Here is a 19,599-nt window from a genome sequence, read left to right as displayed (position 1 = left end):
GTGGATCAGTGTTTCCCAAAGCCCAAGATGACGTCCTCAAATGTCTTGTTTTGTCCACAACTCAAAAATATTCTGTTTACTTTCATAGAGGAGTAAATAACCAGAAAATATTCACATTTAAGAAGCTGCAATCAGAGTTTTTTTTTTTAGTCGGGATGAATACATTTTATCAAAATAGTTGGCTATTAATTTAATATTTGACAACTAATCGATAACTAATTGCTGCTGTAATTTCATAGAACATCAGTACGTCGGGTGATTTGCAGTCTGAAAGGTCAGAGAAGGGACTGAGAATGGAAGAGTTTTAAAATCCATCATCAGACTCTTCGTCCCAGCTGCACTTTTCTTGCGTGGTCTTAGTGAAATCCATTTCCACGTCGTAAACAAAGTCAGGATTATCTTTGCGTGTCCTGTTCTTCTCGAACAGTTCGTCCATTTGGCCCTTCTTGCGAGCCAGCTCCTCGTCGTCCAATTTGTTCAGGTCCTCGTCGGGGTCCAGGCGGAACGAGGACAGGCTGTCCTCCAGGCTGAGGCCTTGCATGTGATCTCGCAGGATGATGTGAAGCTTCTCCAGCTGGCTCTGGGACACGTCCTCCAGGTAGTCCCTGTGCCGAGGGTGGCTCTTCAGCCTCTCTGCAGCCATGCTGTAGTCTGGAGGTTAAAGAGAGAGGGCATCGAGGGTTCAAACTGCTCTGTGGAAGTCTACAAGGTCAGATTAGGCTAGGAGGCCTATACTGACCCCCTGTTCCTCCAGACTTTGTGAGTATACATCAGGTACCGGCGTGCACACATCCTACTATATGTGGCAAGTTCATTATTTTCCCCAGGGCCCCAGAAACTTATGTGGAAGTCTTCCTGCCCAGTTTGTGCTAATTTCATTGAACAGATTTTGGAATATGTATCATAGGAGCATAATTAGGGATGCACCGATCCGACTTTTTCAGTCCCGATAGCAATATAGATAACTGGGCTTTGGGTATCGGCCGACACCAAGTACTGATCTGATACCAGTGTTTAATCAATCGGCTGCATGCCTCACTGTGTGGACGTGACTGGGATCATTCTTTTATGTGTAAAGAAACATCAGGCTCGACTTAAACATTCCTAACTTTGTAAAACAAATTGTCACAAATAAATACATAGATCAAAATTAGTAATTAAAGAATTAAATTAGAATTCAAATTTCCAGTGTATAATGTAATGTAGTACCGATACTGTATCGGCCCGATATCCGATCCGGTATCGATATCGGTGCATCCCTAAGCATAATATAAACTCAAATACCTTAATTAAGGTTTTGATACAGGACCCTCACCAAGACAGACCTCAGAATCAGATAAAAATTAAGGACCATCCTTAAAGCCCTTATCCTTGGAGTTCACACGTGTTTGCATTTATTCCCATTAAAAACTTGCAGTTAATTAGGGCTGCAACTAACGACTATTTTCATTATATTCTCAATTAATCGATTAGTTGTTTGGTCTATAAAATGTCAGATAATGGTGAAAAACGACCGGTGTTTCCCAAAGCCCAAGATATTCAATTTACTGTCATAGAGGAGGAAAGAAAGCAGAAAATATTCACATTTAAGAAGCTGGAATCAGAGAATTTAAACACTTTTTACCTATTATTATTCTTTATTATTCAAACCAATTATCAAAATAGTTGGCGATTAATTTAATATTTGACAACTAATCGATTAATCATTGCAGCTCTAATGTTTATTATTATTATTATTATTATTAATTGCCACAAACTAATAGCAAAGTCCCACTGTGCCCAGCTGGTAGTCCAGCCTGAAAACCTGCAGCACTTTTTCACTGGATATAGTCTAAATTGAACACAATATTATGGTAAAATCGCAAGTTAAATAACTGTACTGTAAAAAAATAATAATAATATAAGAAGAAGAAATTGTAGCAGTAACAATTTGATGGGTTTCTAGTGGGATTACATTACTGGGATTATTTTAATTTAAAAAAGGGTGAAAAATAAATTATAAAAAGTTGTTTGCATGTATAAAATAATAAATAAAATAATAAAATAAATGCTTTGCCTTACCAGAATATTTTGAGAAGTTCCTCACAGGTATTATTCTTTTCCTCACATGTTGAGTCTCCTTATGTTGATAAATTAAGACTATAGATGGAGGACTGAACTGAACTCCACATCGCTTTGCCTCGAAACTCATCTTATATTTTATATCTGCAGCTGTTTAACTTCAACTGGTCTCCATTTAGAGTTAATCTGTAAAAGACTGAAACATGTTAACCATAATAACTAACATATTGTGTATAATAAGCGTTTAACAGGCGAGTTTCAGAGATGAGTTATTAACGTTACCTGGGTGCTTAATCGGTCTGGAACCGTCTGTCCTGGCTGAAGCCTGCCTACATTTAGAGTACATATTTGTTAAAGTATTATTCAATAACAATGAAGGTAATGATTAGTATCTGATTATCCAAGTAGCTCTGTTTTATACATAATTATTGCCTCAGAGCTTTCACACAATGCCGTTTATTTATTCTTTCTAGTCAGGCATCATTGCAACTTCAAAAAGGGTCCTTCGACATTCATTTCCGTAAACAATTTGAAAGTAGCTAGTTCTTTTAATACACCCATGAGCTAAACCTGAGCCAAACAGGCTCTTTAAAGCTCCTATTTTGATGTATTTTGTACTTTTTTCTGCGTTGGCTTGTTTATCGACATGTCATTGTTGGATCGAAGAAGGTAAGATAACTTTATATATTGTTAAACCTCCTAGCTAAAACAGATAAACACTGATTAGTTGTGATTGTGTGTCACCTAAACTATAATTTCTGCATGACAGGCAAGACAGGAGAGAGGATTTCTCTACTGTAATGCAGCAGAAAACAGTCTTTTCTCTTATTATGCATTAAAAAAAGAAGTTCCAGTATTTATTTCATTGCACGATTTGTATGTATGTGTTTTTTATTATTGTATTCTTTATGCTGTTATTCATATTCTGTGTAAGTACATTGAGAGAGCTGCATAAAAACCAGAGTCAAATTCCTTGTATGTATATACTTAAATAAACCTGATTCTGATAAAGTCTCTTCTCTTTAGTCTTGTGGTCTTGACGAATACAACCTGCATATTGTTTGTAGATGAGAAGAAGAATGAGAACCACTGTGGTCTTCTGAAGCAGTGGCTTGAATCCTCGCTGGTTTCAGTGGAGATCATCAAGAAGGGTTTCCACAGGTATTTGTAGTGTATTTTCAAACTTTAAATAATAACCATCTTTGTGAGTGGAATGATTAAATGATTTCTGGTGTTTCTGTGTTTTAGGGAGATGGTAACCACCGTGGAGCTCAGCCCTGATGTTCTCAGTGGGGTCCGAGTTCTGCTGGTTCACAGATGGCCCAGAGGCATCTATGTTGATCCCTACCAGCTTGCATCCTTGAGTGATCACAGTGATTGGCAGGTAAGACTGACACTTGTTAGACTTTTATTTATATCAAGCAACTGTGGAGAAACAGCAGATTTGTGGAAATAAATATTACAAACCACATTCATGTATTAATGTGTATTCATCTCTGTAAGATATTACTAGATTCAGCCATTGACCTGGAGGTGCCTGCTCACAAGACTGAGGGATTTGTCAGCTATGTGTATCCTACCCCTGATGGACCAACTCCCAGACTGCTAAAAGTAACACTTCCCATACACGGACGCTACCACGAACCTTCTTTTGATGGCGAAATGTTTACATCTGTCGACATAGAAGCTCCAGAGCTGCTGCTGCGGGCTGAAAAGTGTAAGCAGATCATGTTTATCCTCTAATCATGTATGCCTCTCTTCTCAGAAACTATAGAAATATATTAGGAAAAAATAGGTAATGCTGCACTGGGTAAAGAAACTCAGTGTTGGTAATGTTGAAGTAAAAAAAAACAGGTGCTCTTCAAGGATAGGGCGAGTAGTCAAATAAATATATAAAAAAAAAACAATGACTGTCCAGCTTATTATTAAAGGAAATCCTTGGTATTAGATGGCCGTCCGGAAAACATCCGAGGCACTCTGATTGTGAGTTAAAAATCCTTTATTATATCATGGATGACCACCAACAAGTCTTCATCAGGGTGTGAAGTGTAATCATTCAGACTGCCATCTAATACCAAGGACTTCATTTAATAGTAAGCTGTACAGTCATGTTTTTTTGTTCTATATTAATATATATTTTAATATTGTTAGGTATATTTGGGATTTTTAGTTGAGTGAATATACCAATAACTTATATTGCTAACACAATATCTTTCACTGGAAGAAAAATGTCGCTGACGGAGACAGAAAATGAAGTGTTTATCTTAATCCAAACTTCTTTCTTATTTCTAGGTATGCAGCTTAACAACGTAGAGCCTCATACTATCGTGGACGCCCCGTGTACTCACGACAATTCGAGCACATGTCCGTGGGTTAAACTCCAGCTTCAGCAGGTGCTTCTCTATAAATCTTCTCTTCACGTCCAACTTTCTATAATACTAAATGTCTATTTTCTGCTCATTTTCTTTTATCACTCAAAAAATATCTCGTATCCTGTAGGATCGAGGCCCCGTGGGCGTCCAGTTTCCAGTTGGTGACGGGTCTTTGGTGGCACCTGTGTGCGGTGGAACCCTTCTAGTCACAATGCTCTGCTGTGTGGCGTTGTCCAAACACATGTGGAAACATCGGATCAGTTAAACAGTGACAACATAGCTTGTATTAAACAGCTAGCATTACTATGATCAAAGTCAGGATGGGTCACCTTATCTTCTAAGGTGACACAAACAGAAAAGGTCTATTTTATTTTATCAGTCCAGGTTTAAAAGTTGAGGAGGTTCCAGGTTTTACTGGAGTAATCCAGATAATTCAGTTAATAAAACGTTTCTTGTAAAAGACCCCAGTTACTGTAAGTAAACATCTGTATGTTGGTTTGTCCTCTACTTGTTGTGCAAGATTTCCTCCTCTTATGATCTTGGCACAGAAGTAGGATCATAGCCCAGATCATACCGGAAGATGACACTTCTATATTTAAATTAAGACACAACCTGCTCAACTCATGATTAGACCTTGAAGACTGGGTGCTTTATCCTTAATGTGGAGATGATGAAAAAGGAAAGACTAGGACAGCACTCCAACATGACTTTTTATTTGCCACACGGACGTTTTGGACAAGACGTCCTCCTTCAGTGTATATTCTGGCAATTTCTACTTCGTTATTTATTCAAACACCTTTATCCCAACTGCAATCAATAATTTAAACTCTGAATAATAAAAAGCAAAGACTTGTTGAGCATTGGAAATTGTGTAGATTGAGCACACTGAGATGATTGGTGTAGATGATTGGTGTAAAAAAGATGTACAGAAGTAACAAACTTTCTTTCTTTCTTTGTGGATGTGTCAGAGGTCATGGTCATAAACATCACAGTAATTAGACTACCGTCTTTAATCTCTTCAGTCTGTCAGTAAAAACGTATGTTGTGCAGCCACTCGTTGTTCAAACACATATAACTTTACATTAAATTCTTGTGGATTCTCGTTCCCAAAGATACCGAATATGTCAGGCTGAATCATTTGGGAGTATATATATAAAATGAGGTGCAAGACATCTTGAATATTTGCCATAAAAAAACACAGAGGGTTTAAATATTTCAGTCAGTGTAAACATCATATAGCTTCAATGAAGAACTGGAACAAGCTGATATGAAATGTGTATATATTAAAGATACTGTCAGACAGTATGGTATAAGATGTTTTTTCCAACCATTAAGCTATTTAAAGGGGAAATTAAAGGAAACTGGGGCGTTACAGTTGCTCTTATTTAAACATAAAGAAATGTAAGAAAATAGTAATAAAGGAGTATGTAACATGTAAATTATGTGCATAATGCTACAGTGTGTACATAATGTTACAATATAACAAAATGTAAGTAAGGAAATATAAGTAACTACTAAAATTAATTAAGTAAATTAATAATACAAATTAAAAATAAGAAAATTAAAATGTAAGAAATATGAAAATATGTACAAATATATGCATTCAGACGTATTAATAATAATAAAAATAATAAAAATAAACCACAGTGCAAATAAGTAAAAAAAAAATGCTTATAAGTAAAGACAAAATTCTGAGAAGTGGGATCTATTAAGTGTGTTAAATATGAATGGTATGAATAAGAAATTAATAAGAATATTTCTTGAATGTACAGTATAAATGCAGTATTTATTAATGATGGTGTTGCAGAGTTGAATTATTGCACACATTGTTGTACAGCTCAGTTAAGTCAGTAAAAAGTACCAGTACCTCGATTCTGAGGTACTGGTACTTTGAGTATGTCCATTTTCTGCTATTTTATACTTCTACTCTCCTACATCTCAGAGGGAAATATTATACTTTTTACTCCACTATATTCATTTTTAACAGTTTCTTCTGCATCTCAGCTGTTACCCTGCACTTTATTCATTTTTAACAGTTTCTTCATCTCCTGTTATTTTTATATCTGGTATATTTTTCTAGACTTTTTTACTAACATGTTTTTCACTATGGAACTGTGATGCTGGAAACTTGAATTTCCCTCGGGATCAATAAAGTTGCTATCTATCTATCTATCTATCTATCTATCTATCCACTATACGTATTTGATACCTTAGTTACTTTGCAGATTCAGATTAATAAAACAAAATATAGTCAACAAATAAATTATGATATAATATATAGATAGATTTATTTTAATACTTTTGTACTTTTAATTTAAAAAAAAGAGATTTTTAATACATGAGTTTTACTTGTAAGAGTATTTCTACATTAGGCTTACTACTTTTACTACAATATCTGAGTACTTCCACTACTAGAGGGAACAATGCAGTACATCTCTCCTAATGATCAGTCAGGTGTTACCAGAGCTCCCAGTGTTACCAGAGCTCCCAGTGTGACCAGAGCTCCCAGTGTGACCAGAGCTCCCAGTGAGAGCAGAGCAGCTGAACTGGTGCTGTGATGGTTGGAGACTCTCCTCACACCATTAATGTGAAACGTTGCCGGGCTGGTCGGTCGGTCTGTCGGTAGTTCCGTTTCCTCTCCACCATAACGGAATATTATCCCAGAAGGGCCGAACAGATAGAAGAGAAGTGTCTTTGTAAATAGTTATTAGTACCGGAGGACCGGAGAACCGGAGGACCGGAGGAAGCACGTTTAACGGATCCACTAACGGTTTCTAACCGTCGAGGTAACTTTGGTTGCTAGGCTAGGTAGCATTAGCTCACAGCTAACGGTGGATCTGTATTAGCATAGCTGCTATCATGCTAACTTTAGCTTCTGAGCTAGCACACTTGTTGGCTAAGTTAAGCTAACGTTAGCATGCTAGCCGCCCCTGTTGTTGCTCATCTGAAGGACATGTTTACCGTTATATGGAGGACATAACGGGCTGAGGGTGGATATGTTTATGTTTATTATGTTAACAAGAAGCTGTGAGGTGTCAGCTTCTTATTTCTGTAGCTTAATAAGCTGGAGAACTTGCATTATTCTTTTATCCTCATCTGAGTCTCCCTCAGATGCGACACATAGGACACTAAAAAGACACTATAAAGACACATAGGACACTAAAAAGACACTATAAAGACACATAGGACACTAAAAAGACACTAAAAAGACACATAGGACACTAAAAAGACACGATAAAGACACAGGACACAAAAAAGACACATAGGACACTAAAAAGACACGATAAAGACACATAGGACACTAAAAAGACACTATAAAGACACATAGGACACTAAAAAGACACTATAAAGACACATAGGACACTAAAAAGACACTATAAAGACACATAGGACACTAAAAAGACACTAAAAAGACACATAGGACACTAAAAAGACACGATAAAGACACAGGACACAAAAAAGACACATAGGACACTAAAAAGACACGATAAAGACACATAGGACACTAAAAAGACACTATAAAGACACATAGGACACTAAAAAGACACTATAAAGACACATAGGACACTAAAAAGACACTATAAAGACACATAGGACACTAAAAAGACACTATAAAGACACATAGGACACTAAAAAGACACTATAAAGACACAGGACACTATAAAGACACATAGGACACTATAAAGACACATAGGACACGATAAAGACACGATAAAGACACAGGACACTATAAAGACACATAGGACACTATAAAGACACATAAAAGACACAGGACACTATAAAGACACAGGACACTAAAAAGACACATAGGACACTATAAAGACACATAGGACACTATAAAGACACATAGGACACTAAAAAGACACTATAAAGACACGATAAAGACACAGGACACAAAAAAGACACTATAAAGACACATAGGACACTAAAAAGACACATAGGACACTAAAAAGACACTATAAAGACACATAGGACACGATAAAGACACGATAAAGACACAGGACACTATAAAGACACATAGGACACTATAAAGACACATAAAAGACACAGGACACTATAAAGACACAGGACACTAAAAAGACACATAGGACACTAAAAAAACACATAGGACACTATAAAGACACATAGGACACTAAAAAAGAAACTTCTTTGTTAGAAATGCTATCTTAACATTTCTCAGACAAACAGTACCCTCATTAACCCTCATTATTTGTTAGCCAAATATTGCCAAATGACTACTACTATGCTTCAATTCAGTCACCCTCTTATGAACTGTTTATTTGTACTGTAAATATTGGCAATATTCAAATATTAATGTCTGAATACCAATGGTGGAGGAAGTATTCAGATGCTTTTCTTAAGTAAAATACTAATACAACCATGTAAAAAATACTCTGCTACACGTAATAGTCCTGCATTTAAAATCTTATGTAAAAGTATTAAGTATTATCATCAAAGTATACTTAAAGAACCAAAAGTAAAAGTACTCATTATGCACAATGGCCCATTTCTGAATAATGTATAATGTCACTGGATTATAATTATTGATTCATATATGTGTTCATGACTTTAATGTTGCAGCTGGTAAAGGTGCAGCTAATTTTAACTACATACTTTATATTAGGGTTTGAAAATAATTCAATATGATTATCATCTTTCAACGGGATCGTATCGTGATGAACACAGAATTCTGCTTATGGGAATACCCCAGTGTAGTTAAATCAAACTGCTGTCTTAATCTGATTACTCTGTATTTGTGTACATGCATGTAAACATAGTAAGTGTATAGCTGGAAATATTTATTCATTTTTTTCCCTCTATAATTTCACTTGAAACCTTTATGTTCATTTCGCACTAAAGTTCTTAATTCAATTATAAGTACTTCATACTTTTCAAGTATATACTTCACACAAGAATAGGCTTTGCCATGTGGTTATGTCATATAGACTACATATTTCTTTATTGAATTACCAGAAAACATGCTACATCGTGATATGCAATGACCTATATCAAGATAGAAGACTTTGGTTATATTGCCCAGTCCTGCTTTATACACTGCTGCATAGTGTAATCCATAATAATAAATGTTATTTTATTAGTTGAGTTTTATCTTGTATTAATAATCAGTCATCTTGGGCTTTGGGAAACACTGATCGACTTTATTCACCATTTTCTGACTTTTTACAGATTAATCAGAATATAATTAATAGATTTATCCACAATGAAAATAATCATTAGTTGCAGCTCTAGTGTAGAGTTTCTGCCTCACACTATTGTGGCCCAAGATGATGGTGGTTTTCTCACTTACTTACTAGATCAGCTTCACTGATAACACCCCCAACACTCCCCACATCCTGCTGTATTAGTAACCTTATTATAGTGTGTTTAGTGTCTAATGAATGTCTGATTCTCTCCCAGGTACCACTTCCTTTCTCTTCTGCTGTCATTTTCTGCACATCCTCCCGTAGCGCATGAGCACACCCGTGCCTCCTGCCCTCTTCGCCCTGGTGAGGCTCACAACAACCTGTAGCGATGTGTGATAACGGAGACCCCGAGGATAAACCCCCTGCCCCTCCGGTCAGGATGAGCAGCACCATCTTCAGCACCGGCTCCAGCAAAGACTCGCTCTCAGCCAACCACAGCTCTAAACCGCTGCCTTCTGTGCCCGAGGAGAGAAAACAACGCAAAGGGATCATCTCAATCTTCTCTGGGGCTGAAAAAGGTGAGTTTGGCTGAGAGATATTCAACTTTAAACTAGGGCTGTCAAAGTTAACACGATAGTAACGTGTTTACCCAAATTCGTTTTAAGGCATTATCGCAACTTGCGAATTTTAGGTTGTAGCTAGTGGAGATACTGGTATCATATGAAACTAGAAAACCTAATGAATCCATTGGTACCAACCATGTCATACTAGCTTGTCTCGAAAGGAGGCTAAATAACGCTCCAAACCTTCGCTAAATTTTGGTAAGAAAAAACTGTCATGGTCCTTTTCAAAGGGGTCCCCATGACCTCTGACCTCAAGATATGTGAATGAAAATGGGTTTTATGGGTACCCACAAGTCTCCCCTTTTTTATGCTAAATGCAGTACCTGTGAAGGTTTGTCATTGTTTTGTGTTGTTAATTGTTTTCCAATAATAAATATATACATACATTTGCATAAAGCAGCATATTTGGCCACTCCCGTGTTGATAAGAGTATTAAATACTTGAAAAATCTCCATTTAAGGTACATTTTGAACAGATAAAAAATGTGTGATTAATCGCAATTAACTAAGGACAATCATGCGATTAATCGCGACTAAATATTTTAATTGATTGACAGCCCTACTTTAAATGTGTTCCTGTGTTTGTGATCGGTTTAATTGTGTAGTCAAGTGTGATTTTCAATAAGGTTTTGGTTACTTTCAGGTGGTAGAAAGAAAGATCGAGACAAAGAGCGACCAGAGATCTCACCACCTTCAGATTTTGAACACACCATACATGTTGGGTTTGATGCTGTCACGGGGGAGTTCACTGTGAGTTTTTCACTGTTTGGTTGTTCTCACACATGCTTTTTGATTTACATCACTTCTTAGTCGGCACCATTCTGACACCACGTCATCTTTGTCACACTCAGGGTATGCCGGAGCAGTGGGCTCGACTACTCCAGACCTCAAACATCACCAAGTCGGAGCAGAAGAAGAACCCACAGGCCGTGCTCGACGTTCTTAAGTTCTATGACTCTACAGGCAACGGCCGTCAGAAGTACCTCAGCTTCTCATCTTCTGGTGAGGCAGTGCATTCTGGGTGTTGTAGGTTTTCTACCTTTTGAGCGAAAAAGAATACCACAGCCCTGTTTCTCTGGTTTCTCTGGTCATGTAGCACCAATTTCAAACATATTTCTACTGCATAGACAGCCTAGTTTTGTGAAAAGGCCATCTTTTTAGCAGTGAAATACTTCCTTAGAGGTTAAATTCAGACACTATGTTTATTTAGATACCTGCAGGGCATTATGAATTTATATCAAGTTGTTAAATAAAAGACATCACCATGTTTATACAAGTAGAAGTTAATTATTGCTTAAAATGATTTGTCTTCAGGTAGATAACATTGTTTCCTTTCTCATAAAGAGGAATGTAATCAATATTAAGTCATATAAAACAATGAGTGACCATGAGGCGGAATGAGTAAATCAGTACAAGGTGTTAAACCTTTGAGAACACCTACACTACTGTTTAAAAGTTTGTAATCTCCTGCCACCAAAGCTTGATTGTGTCCAGTCAGATGTCTGAGAGGACTACTCTATATGTCTGAATGGTCTTTCATGCTTTTAGCTTGTAGAAAGTCCTCTTTACAAATTGATGTTATTTAGTTTAGTACATTGAGAACAAAACGCTGTCCAATTATTCAACCATACTGACCACTGTAAGGGCAGAATCCCTCTGAGCAACAGTTGAATAACAATAGAAGAAATCAGCGGTCATTGGTAAAAGAAACTGGAAGCTGAGCATCAAAATGTGTGCAGATTTAAACAGGAACAGGTTCATGTTTCATTGTCAAGGTCACAATAATGAATCCTAGAACAAGCTGCAATTAACAGCTGCAACGTGTTGCTTTAGCAAAGCTCTTCACACTTCACCAGTGTTGGGCAGTAATGCATTACTGTAATATTATTACTTTCCCCGGTAACAAGTAGTGTAAGGGATTACAATTTCCTAAACAGTAATTATATTACAGTTATTAATCCAAGTAACGCTGCGTTACCAGAACACACGCTTATGTTACGATGATGTGAACGTGCAGCAGGTCAGCTTGCATCTTTGCGTCGAGTTGAACTTTGGGAACTTTCAGGTGAATATCACCTCGGCAGGCGACGAACAGTCGCCCGCATTCACGCATGTGTGACCTGAAGGAGAGGAGGAGTGGCGTACTTCCAACCAACATAATAAAACTAATTCAACATCCAACTTCCAGCAGTATTCTCCCCTGTCATGTAACACATCGACTAAATGGAAGTTTGAATCATTTAATTATTCTTGTTGTGGCCAAAAGTATTTCAAATGTAAATAATACATTTGGTTTATAAATTAAACTGTTTTTATCTCTGTTAATATAGTTATTATTGAAGGGAAGAAGAAGAACATCAATATAACAGTTTATTCCAAACTTTTGAATGACAGTGTAGTTTAATCTGTGACTACAAGAACTTATAAAACATCTTTTTTACTAACTCTTTGTTTTTTGTTTTATTTACAGAAAAAGACGCATTCACTCCAGGGCCTCAGTCTGTAAGTATTCAAGACTGTTAAAACACACATGCTGTTTTATTTGTAGCATGTTTTGTCTTATAAAGACTAACAACCTTTTCTTTCCCTCTAAATCAGCCCGTCAAAAAAGGCACTGAACCCTTGTCTCCGAATATCAAAGACATTGACGATGATGACGATGATGAAGCTCCTCCTCCTATCGTGGCACCGAGACCAGAACACACAAAGAGTGTAAGTCACCATAATGATCCTCTTTTCATTTTAAAATCAGTGTTTCATATTTCACTTTCTGAGGCATTCTTTGTGAACTTGAAATGTATTTATTTATTATATGTATTATTTTTGTTGTGCAGGTGTATACTCGCTCCGTTATCGATCCCATCCCTGCTCCAAGCACGTGTCCAGACGGCGGAGAAACTGCCTCCAAGGCTGCAGACAGACAGAAGAAGAAGGGCAAGATGACGGATGAGGAGATCATGGACAAACTGAGTAAATGATTAATTAATCATTAATCTTACTTACTCTTAATACAGCAGTTTAAATCCAAACTGTTACATGTATTTGCTTATATTTAGTATTTATTGCAATATTGTTTCCTTTACATATGTGGTTGTTTATCTGTCTTACAGGAACAATAGTCAGCATTGGAGATCCCAAGAAGAAGTACACCAGATATGAAAAGATTGGTCAGGGGTGAGTTCAGATCCACCAGCTTCATGTAGAACACGTGATAGGATTTACGTTTTTATGTGTACTATAATGAATGTTGCTTATGTAAGGGATAATGTACAGCTAGCTGGTCATTGTTGTACATTATCCCTCTTATTACACGGCTACTTACCTAAGAAATCAATAATTTGACACAAAAATGGTCCTACATCAGAGCTGCATCCATAGCAACGGTCTGTTATGCATAACAAAGATCTGCTATAAAGAAATAACAGATCCTGGAACGCCATGATTGACCAATCAGAATTGAGTATTCAACAAAGTCGTGTAATAAATAATAATAATTATAGTGCCTTTTTTCCCAATAAAATCTGGTCATTTTCTTTTGTATCAACACTTTTTAAATTTCCACCCACAATGTACTGTTTACTGTTGCTGCCCTAAAAACCCCAATTGAGACGCATATTTTGAATGCGCTGCATACATGTCCAAAGAATGCTCCTAAAACCTGAATGATATCATCATATCCCACATGTCTTAATCTGAAAATGCTCATTTCAGAATATCCAAACGGAATATGCTGTTTACATGACCTGTATCAAATTCAGAATAGTAGTGAATTATTAGTATGCATGTAAAGGTAGTCATTGTCAGGTTTATGAAGCCAAACACCTCTAATGGAATCCTAACTATCCTATGAGACAGATCATAGCGGTACCGAGCGTTTTTCTCAGTAATATACAAAGAAAGCATCATCATGTCACAACTATGTCAGATGACTCACAGCTCTCTGGGGGCATATGTTCTGTTTAACATCAGAGATTTTTTTGTGAAAACTTGGCAGCATGAATATATCTGTGTATAATACATATGCAGACTAATTTGAGTGCTCATCTCATTTGTCCCACAGGGCTTCAGGAACAGTATTCACAGCCATTGATGTTGCCACAGGACAGGAGGTAAAGTAATGGATGAGGAGATGTGGAGAAACTAACCAGGGATACTGTAAACTGTAAAGTAGTGGAGCTCATGACATAAACACAGCTACACACAGCTGTCACTATGGCACTAGATGGCACTGGGCTTGTAGTGATCAATCCACAGACCTTGTTGTGAGCAGTTTCATGTAGGAACTATTTTCTCTCCACCGAACTACACCCGCCAACCGTATCACCGCGCAGAAGGAAGCATGCATCTATTCTCGATGCTGCTAGCTCACCTAGCACCACTGAGCCAGCTAACGTTACAGCTCAGCCGAGCATCTGATAGATGCGCGCTTCCAAACTGCTCACAACAAGGTCTGTGGATTATCTTGAGTAACCGGGCCATGATTTCTGGAAAGAAACATTGCTGTTGAGTTTTATTTCCAACACTCGGCAACTCACACCAAAACAATCTAGATTGATATATATATGTATATGCAATATGTATATTTTAATTTTGGGGTGAACTGTCTCTTTTTAAACATGTATAATACATATACTTATGAAGTCATTATAAAAACCAAAGGAAAGTTTGGAATATTGGATATTAAAACTTTATACTAACATGGTCCCTTGAGTAACGTTTTGGTAATTCTAAATATTGTGTCTCTCACGCTTCCTTTTTACAGGTCGCCATTAAACAGATCAACCTACAAAAGCAGCCGAAGAAGGAGCTTATCATCAATGAGATTCTAGTGATGAAGGAGTTGAAGAACCCCAACATCGTCAACTTTTTAGACAGGTACGACTGAAAGTAAACCTGCAGCCTGAGTAGAACATCTAATCATAATTACAACGAAACCAGAAAGTTGTCACACTAGCATGGTTGGACGTCAGTGGGTGACAATGTTTATTTGTGTGTGTGTATATCAGTTTCCTGATGGCGGAGGAGCTGTTTGTGGTGATGGAGTATCTGGCTGGTGGCTCACTGACAGACGTGGTAACAGAGACCTGTATGGATGAAGCCCAGATAGCCGCCGTCTGCCGAGAGGTACACTACACTCTTCACAACCAACCAGGGCAACTTTATGTGAAAGTTAGAGGCAAAACAAAAATGTACAGGGATAGTTTGGATTGTTTTGAAGTGGGGTTTTAAGAGGTACTTCTCCACACTTCAAAACATCCAAACTATAACTCTCAACAACTTCTCCCTCTCTCTCCCTATGTGTCTCTGTACCTGCAGTGTTTACAAGCATTGGAGTTCCTGCATGCGAACCAGGTCATTCACAGAGACATCAAAAGTGACAATGTGTTACTGGGGATGGACGGCTCTGTCAAGCTGAGTAAGTCCTGTACTGATGAGCAGCCTGTTGAACTCTGATTTCTATGTTCTTCCAGTGTTACTCTGTATTTACTCTTCTCCGTCTGTTCGACAGCCGATTTTGGCTTCTGTGCCCAGATCACTCCCGAGCAGAGCAAACGAAGCACCATGGTAGGAACGCCTTACTGGATGGCTCCGGAGGTGGTGACCAGAAAGGCTTATGGGCCTAAAGTAGACATCTGGTCACTGGGCATTATGGCCATCGAGATGGTTGAAGGAGAGCCTCCCTACCTGAACGAGAACCCACTACGAGTGAGTGACAACATTTTCAGTCCTTTTGCTTATTTAAATATCCTCTTTTTATTTTAAGTTGTATTTACACATAAACATGTTAATTTCCAACACTTTGACATGAAACTCTCCCAATTGACTCATCTGTACTGGGAGTGAATGCGTTCAAAAGAACTCAGGTTCACTTACAGAAATAAAGTCATTAAGGCACTATTGCACATAATAAACAATCTTTTTTAATCAAGCTTTTTATTGTTTCCTTAATAAAAATGACTACAACAACCTAAACCATAACAAATACAATAATATGTAAATGTAATAACAGATTGTAACTATAAATTGAAAAACAAAGTATTCAAAAACAAGGAGGAAAAATGGTAATAGTACTAATATAATAATAAGAATAAAATAGTTAAATAAATTTAAATTAAAAGAAAATAAATAAGATTATTAAATTAAAAGAAAATAAATTAAATTATGTATTTATCTAATATTATTAAATTTGTATTTGTTTATTCAAATTATGATAAATAAAAATACATTTTTAAAAAAATGAATAAAATAAATTCACACACCAGATTCCCAACACCTACTTATTTCATATAAAAAATCTTAATTTTATATCAAAAAGTTCGAATAATTAGTGACCAGAGGGATAAATTATTTGTTTGTGTCAGACGTTGGCATAGTTGCTGAACAACTGCAGTTCTCAGACTCTCATGAGTCAACACAAACGCTCACAAATCTCATGAGAGTTTGTCCTGCTCTCCACCAACAGCAGCATTCAAGGAATAAGCCAGGCGTTAAACAGTTGACTTGTTGTTGGGAGAAGTTGTCAAGATACAAATATTTCTGTCCAGTTTTTCTGCTACTCCTGTTGAATAGTGTTCATATTCTAGTTCAGTACAAACACTATTGAATCAGCTTCATGGGCCAAGTATGTTTAAGCATACAAGGAATTTGAGCAATAATGTTGATATACAGATCAAACTTATTGTAACTGTAAACAGGGATACAGCTAGTGCAAGGCTGGAGTGCAGAGAGTGCTGGAATAAATATTGTAATGTTAGGATTTTCGTTGGGAGTGACAAGGATGGACAGGATTAGGAGTGAGTGTATTAGAGGGACAGCTCTGGTTAGACGGTTTGGAGACAAAGCGAGAGAGACAAGATTGACATAATTTGGATATGTGCAAAGGAGAAATGCTGGGTATATTGGGAGAAGGATGCTGAAGACGGAGCTGCCAGGCAAGAAGAACAAAGGAAGGCCAAAGAGGAGGTTTATAGATGTGGTGAGGGAGGACATGCAGTTGGTTGGCGCGACAGAGGAAGATGTAGAGGACAGGGAGAGATGCAAACAGATGATCTGCTGTGGTGACCCCTAACGGGAGCAGCCAAAAGAATGAGTTGCTTTATATACGTACCAGAAGTTATGTACAGTATATGCATGTAAGCACATCAATGTACAGTATATACAGCCTGCTAGTCAGTGATGGATGATGTGTTCATCAGTAATCCCACCTCATTTCGAACTGAACACACTGCTCTTGATGTGTTGAGTGTTACATGCTGCACATGCTGAATGTTACAAACTTTGCCTCTTCTATGTGAACACTTTTAAAATCTGGATTACAACTTTCTGGGTCAACAGAGGATTATCAACTTTTGTGCACCAGTTCACTGGTATCACCTGCAGTTTGTTGTATGGCTTTGTAAAGTCAGTTTACTCAGCTGGCACTATAGAAAAGGAAAGCACTTTATAGTGGCGGTGTGAATGCTGGGTTAGAAAATGAAATGTAACACTTTCATAGCATGAAGTAAATACGGATCAGATTTTTTAAATTCAATGTCCTCACTTTACCAGTTTGACTGGATTTACTTCCTGAAACTAGGGTTCACAGTTTTTCCTTTTCCTCTCGTCTCTTCCGCTTCGTCAGGCATTATACCTGATCGCCACAAACGGCACACCTGAGCTCCAGAACCCAGAGAAGCTGTCTCCGGTCTTCAGAGATTTCCTCAACCGTTGCTTGGAAATGGATGTGGAGAAAAGAGGCGGAGGCAAAGAGCTGCTGCAGGTTAAAAGCCTCTTCCTGTTATTAGACTATTTTCATTGTGTTTTAATTAAACGTGCACTTGATTCACTGGTTTTCCCTTTCCCACTCCTTCTCTTCTCTATGTTTATCTTTGTCCCGGTGTGCAGCATCCGTTCCTGAAGCTGGCGAAGCCGCTCTCCAGTCTCACGCCTCTCATCCTGGCAGCCAAGGAGGCCATGAAGGGCAATCGTTAGCTGATGAGACTAGCTATGCTGCCTTCCCATGCTGTGTGTGCACAGATATGTGCCAACCGTTTAGATTACGTGCCAGACAATAGGCTGAGAGTGACTCTCCACTCTTGATGCACCAGCCTTATAAGCCCTGACAAACCTCACTGTGAAGAAGACCAAAAAATATAGAGCACAACTCCACCGCTGTCCATGAACTCTATTCTCACTCAGACGTCAGAAGACAAGTCAAACTAAAGTGCTTAGTTTAAGAGTCGGGCGTAGTTATTTTTTACAACAAATCTCCTGGTGACAGGTTAGGGTTAGGCTTGTATTTAACTTGGAATGAAGAAAATGCCTAGTTCGATTTTAGTTTTTTTTAATCAACTGCCTTAAACAAATGCAAAATGTTGCCTAATGTATTGTTGATTGTGTTTCAATGTTTCTCTTCCCATGATTTTTACTACCTTTGTAATTTACCTTTTCAGCTCGTCAGTGTCTTAGTTATTTTGATACTTGAATTTCATATTTGTCCCCCGTCTTGTTATATACTTGGTCTCATTCAGTGAACACTCTTGCTATTTCCACATTGACTCGTGTTTTATGGACATTTTCTCTTATAGGAAAACATTTCAGCACATTCGTCGTCATCATGAGCTGCGATTGTGTTGTTCTTCGATTGCCACACCTGACAGACCTACTGTACCAGTTCTTTATCCGTTATCATTAGTCTCCTGATACCAGAGGTGCACCTTACAGGCAAATTAAGATGTTAGATTGACAGGGTTTATACTTTCTCCTTTTATTGTTGTTATTAAAAAATGAGTATTGTATGTTGAACTCTGTCCTTTGTGTTCTTCTGGACTTAACAAATGTGCTCTTCCCATATGTGTATATTGTGTACGTAATGTTTAGTTTGAAAAAAAAAAAAAGCGGCCATATCGTAGTGGTTAGCTGTCGAAGGCTGGTAAAGACAATTTGTTGACTGTTTATTTTTTTCCTGACGACTAACAACCTTGTCTGCGCTCTCAAATAAATGTTAGTGTTTTTGTGATTTGAGTGTGAATGATTGTATAAAGCCACATAGAGGGAAACAAATACGAGACTGGAACCAATGAAGACTTTCATTTATTTATTTATTATCTTTATGACTTTATAACTGGATTCTCTACTGGTAGCACGGATACAAGTTTAGGATGTAAGTGACAGAGCTTGAGGTGTCTTTATTTTGAAGTAGTATGCTGCCAATTATTTTATTTATTTTTTTATTAACAACATTTAAGGTTTTTTAGTAGCTGTGAGTTTGTTGTGCGCTTTTATTTTGGAGGTTTTGCCAGGAAGTGCAGTAATAGCCTTTCCTATCTATACTGAATGTTTGAAGTGGAACCAATGAAGACTTTCATTTATTTATTATCTTTATACCTTTAAAGCTGGAATACTTTCATTTATTTATTTA

General features: G+C 37.4%; 3 protein-coding genes across 4 annotated transcripts; 2 read left to right on the top strand and 1 right to left on the bottom strand.

Moving 5' to 3' along the window:
- Nucleotides 1-116: 116 nt before the first annotated feature.
- cep19 (centrosomal protein 19) lies at nt 117-2,396 on the bottom strand. Its single transcript, XM_074636052.1, has 2 exons — nt 2,062-2,396; nt 117-651 (listed from the first exon to the last, which is right to left on the bottom strand). Exons 1-2 carry the CDS (start codon nt 2,189-2,191, stop codon nt 305-307), a joined length of 477 nt encoding a protein of 158 aa, XP_074492153.1. The 5' UTR covers nt 2,192-2,396; the 3' UTR covers nt 117-304.
- Nucleotides 2,397-2,606: 210 nt separating this feature from the next.
- pigx (phosphatidylinositol glycan anchor biosynthesis, class X) lies at nt 2,607-6,226 on the top strand. The gene is made up of 6 exons (XM_074636045.1): nt 2,607-2,730; nt 3,129-3,222; nt 3,310-3,445; nt 3,565-3,778; nt 4,354-4,454; nt 4,561-6,226. The coding sequence occupies exons 1-6, from the start codon at nt 2,667-2,669 to the stop codon at nt 4,696-4,698; spliced, it is 747 nt and encodes a 248-aa protein (XP_074492146.1). The 5' UTR covers nt 2,607-2,666; the 3' UTR covers nt 4,699-6,226.
- A 728-nt stretch (nt 6,227-6,954) lies between these two features.
- pak2b (p21 protein (Cdc42/Rac)-activated kinase 2b) lies at nt 6,955-19,197 on the top strand. Of its 2 annotated transcripts, none has more exons than XM_074636038.1 (15): nt 6,955-7,219; nt 9,852-10,155; nt 10,843-10,949; nt 11,051-11,201; nt 12,670-12,701; nt 12,798-12,911; nt 13,034-13,169; nt 13,310-13,373; nt 14,260-14,308; nt 14,962-15,074; nt 15,206-15,323; nt 15,516-15,615; nt 15,709-15,905; nt 17,821-17,958; nt 18,084-19,197. In XM_074636038.1, exons 2-15 carry the CDS (start codon nt 9,966-9,968, stop codon nt 18,168-18,170), a joined length of 1,596 nt encoding a protein of 531 aa, XP_074492139.1. In that variant the 5' UTR covers nt 6,955-7,219; nt 9,852-9,965; the 3' UTR covers nt 18,171-19,197. The 2 variants fall into 2 exon arrangements, with proteins under 2 accessions (XP_074492139.1, XP_074492141.1); XM_074636040.1 differs by lacking the exon at nt 6,955-7,219 and adding an exon at nt 7,295-7,423.
- The last annotated feature ends 402 nt before the right edge of the window (nt 19,198-19,599 follow it).

Source organism: Sebastes fasciatus, chromosome 5 (assembly GCF_043250625.1).
Source record: "Sebastes fasciatus isolate fSebFas1 chromosome 5, fSebFas1.pri, whole genome shotgun sequence".
NCBI classification, from domain to species: domain Eukaryota; kingdom Metazoa; phylum Chordata; class Actinopteri; order Perciformes; family Sebastidae; genus Sebastes; species Sebastes fasciatus.
This window is presented reverse-complemented; position numbering and strand designations above follow the sequence as displayed.

Bases quoted from the DNA above. Each gene is read 5' to 3' on its own strand.
- cep19 (XM_074636052.1), bottom strand. From the start codon at position 2,191: ATGAGTTTCGAGGCAAAGCGATGTGGAGTTCAGTTCAGTCCTCCATCT. The intron at 652-2,061 runs GTAAGGCAAAGC...TTTAACCTCCAG, and splicing joins GAACTTCTCAAAATATTCTG to ACTACAGCATGGCTGCAGAG.
- pigx (XM_074636045.1), top strand. From the start codon at position 2,667: ATGTATTTTGTACTTTTTTCTGCGTTGGCTTGTTTATCGACATGTCAT. The intron at 3,779-4,353 runs GTAAGCAGATCA...TCTTATTTCTAG, and splicing joins GCTGCTGCGGGCTGAAAAGT to GTATGCAGCTTAACAACGTA. The intron at 4,455-4,560 runs GTGCTTCTCTAT...CGTATCCTGTAG, and splicing joins TTAAACTCCAGCTTCAGCAG to GATCGAGGCCCCGTGGGCGT.
- pak2b (XM_074636038.1), top strand. From the start codon at position 9,966: ATGTGTGATAACGGAGACCCCGAGGATAAACCCCCTGCCCCTCCGGTC. The intron at 13,374-14,259 runs GTGAGTTCAGAT...TTTGTCCCACAG, and splicing joins TATGAAAAGATTGGTCAGGG to GGCTTCAGGAACAGTATTCA. The intron at 17,959-18,083 runs GTTAAAAGCCTC...CCCGGTGTGCAG, and splicing joins GAGGCAAAGAGCTGCTGCAG to CATCCGTTCCTGAAGCTGGC.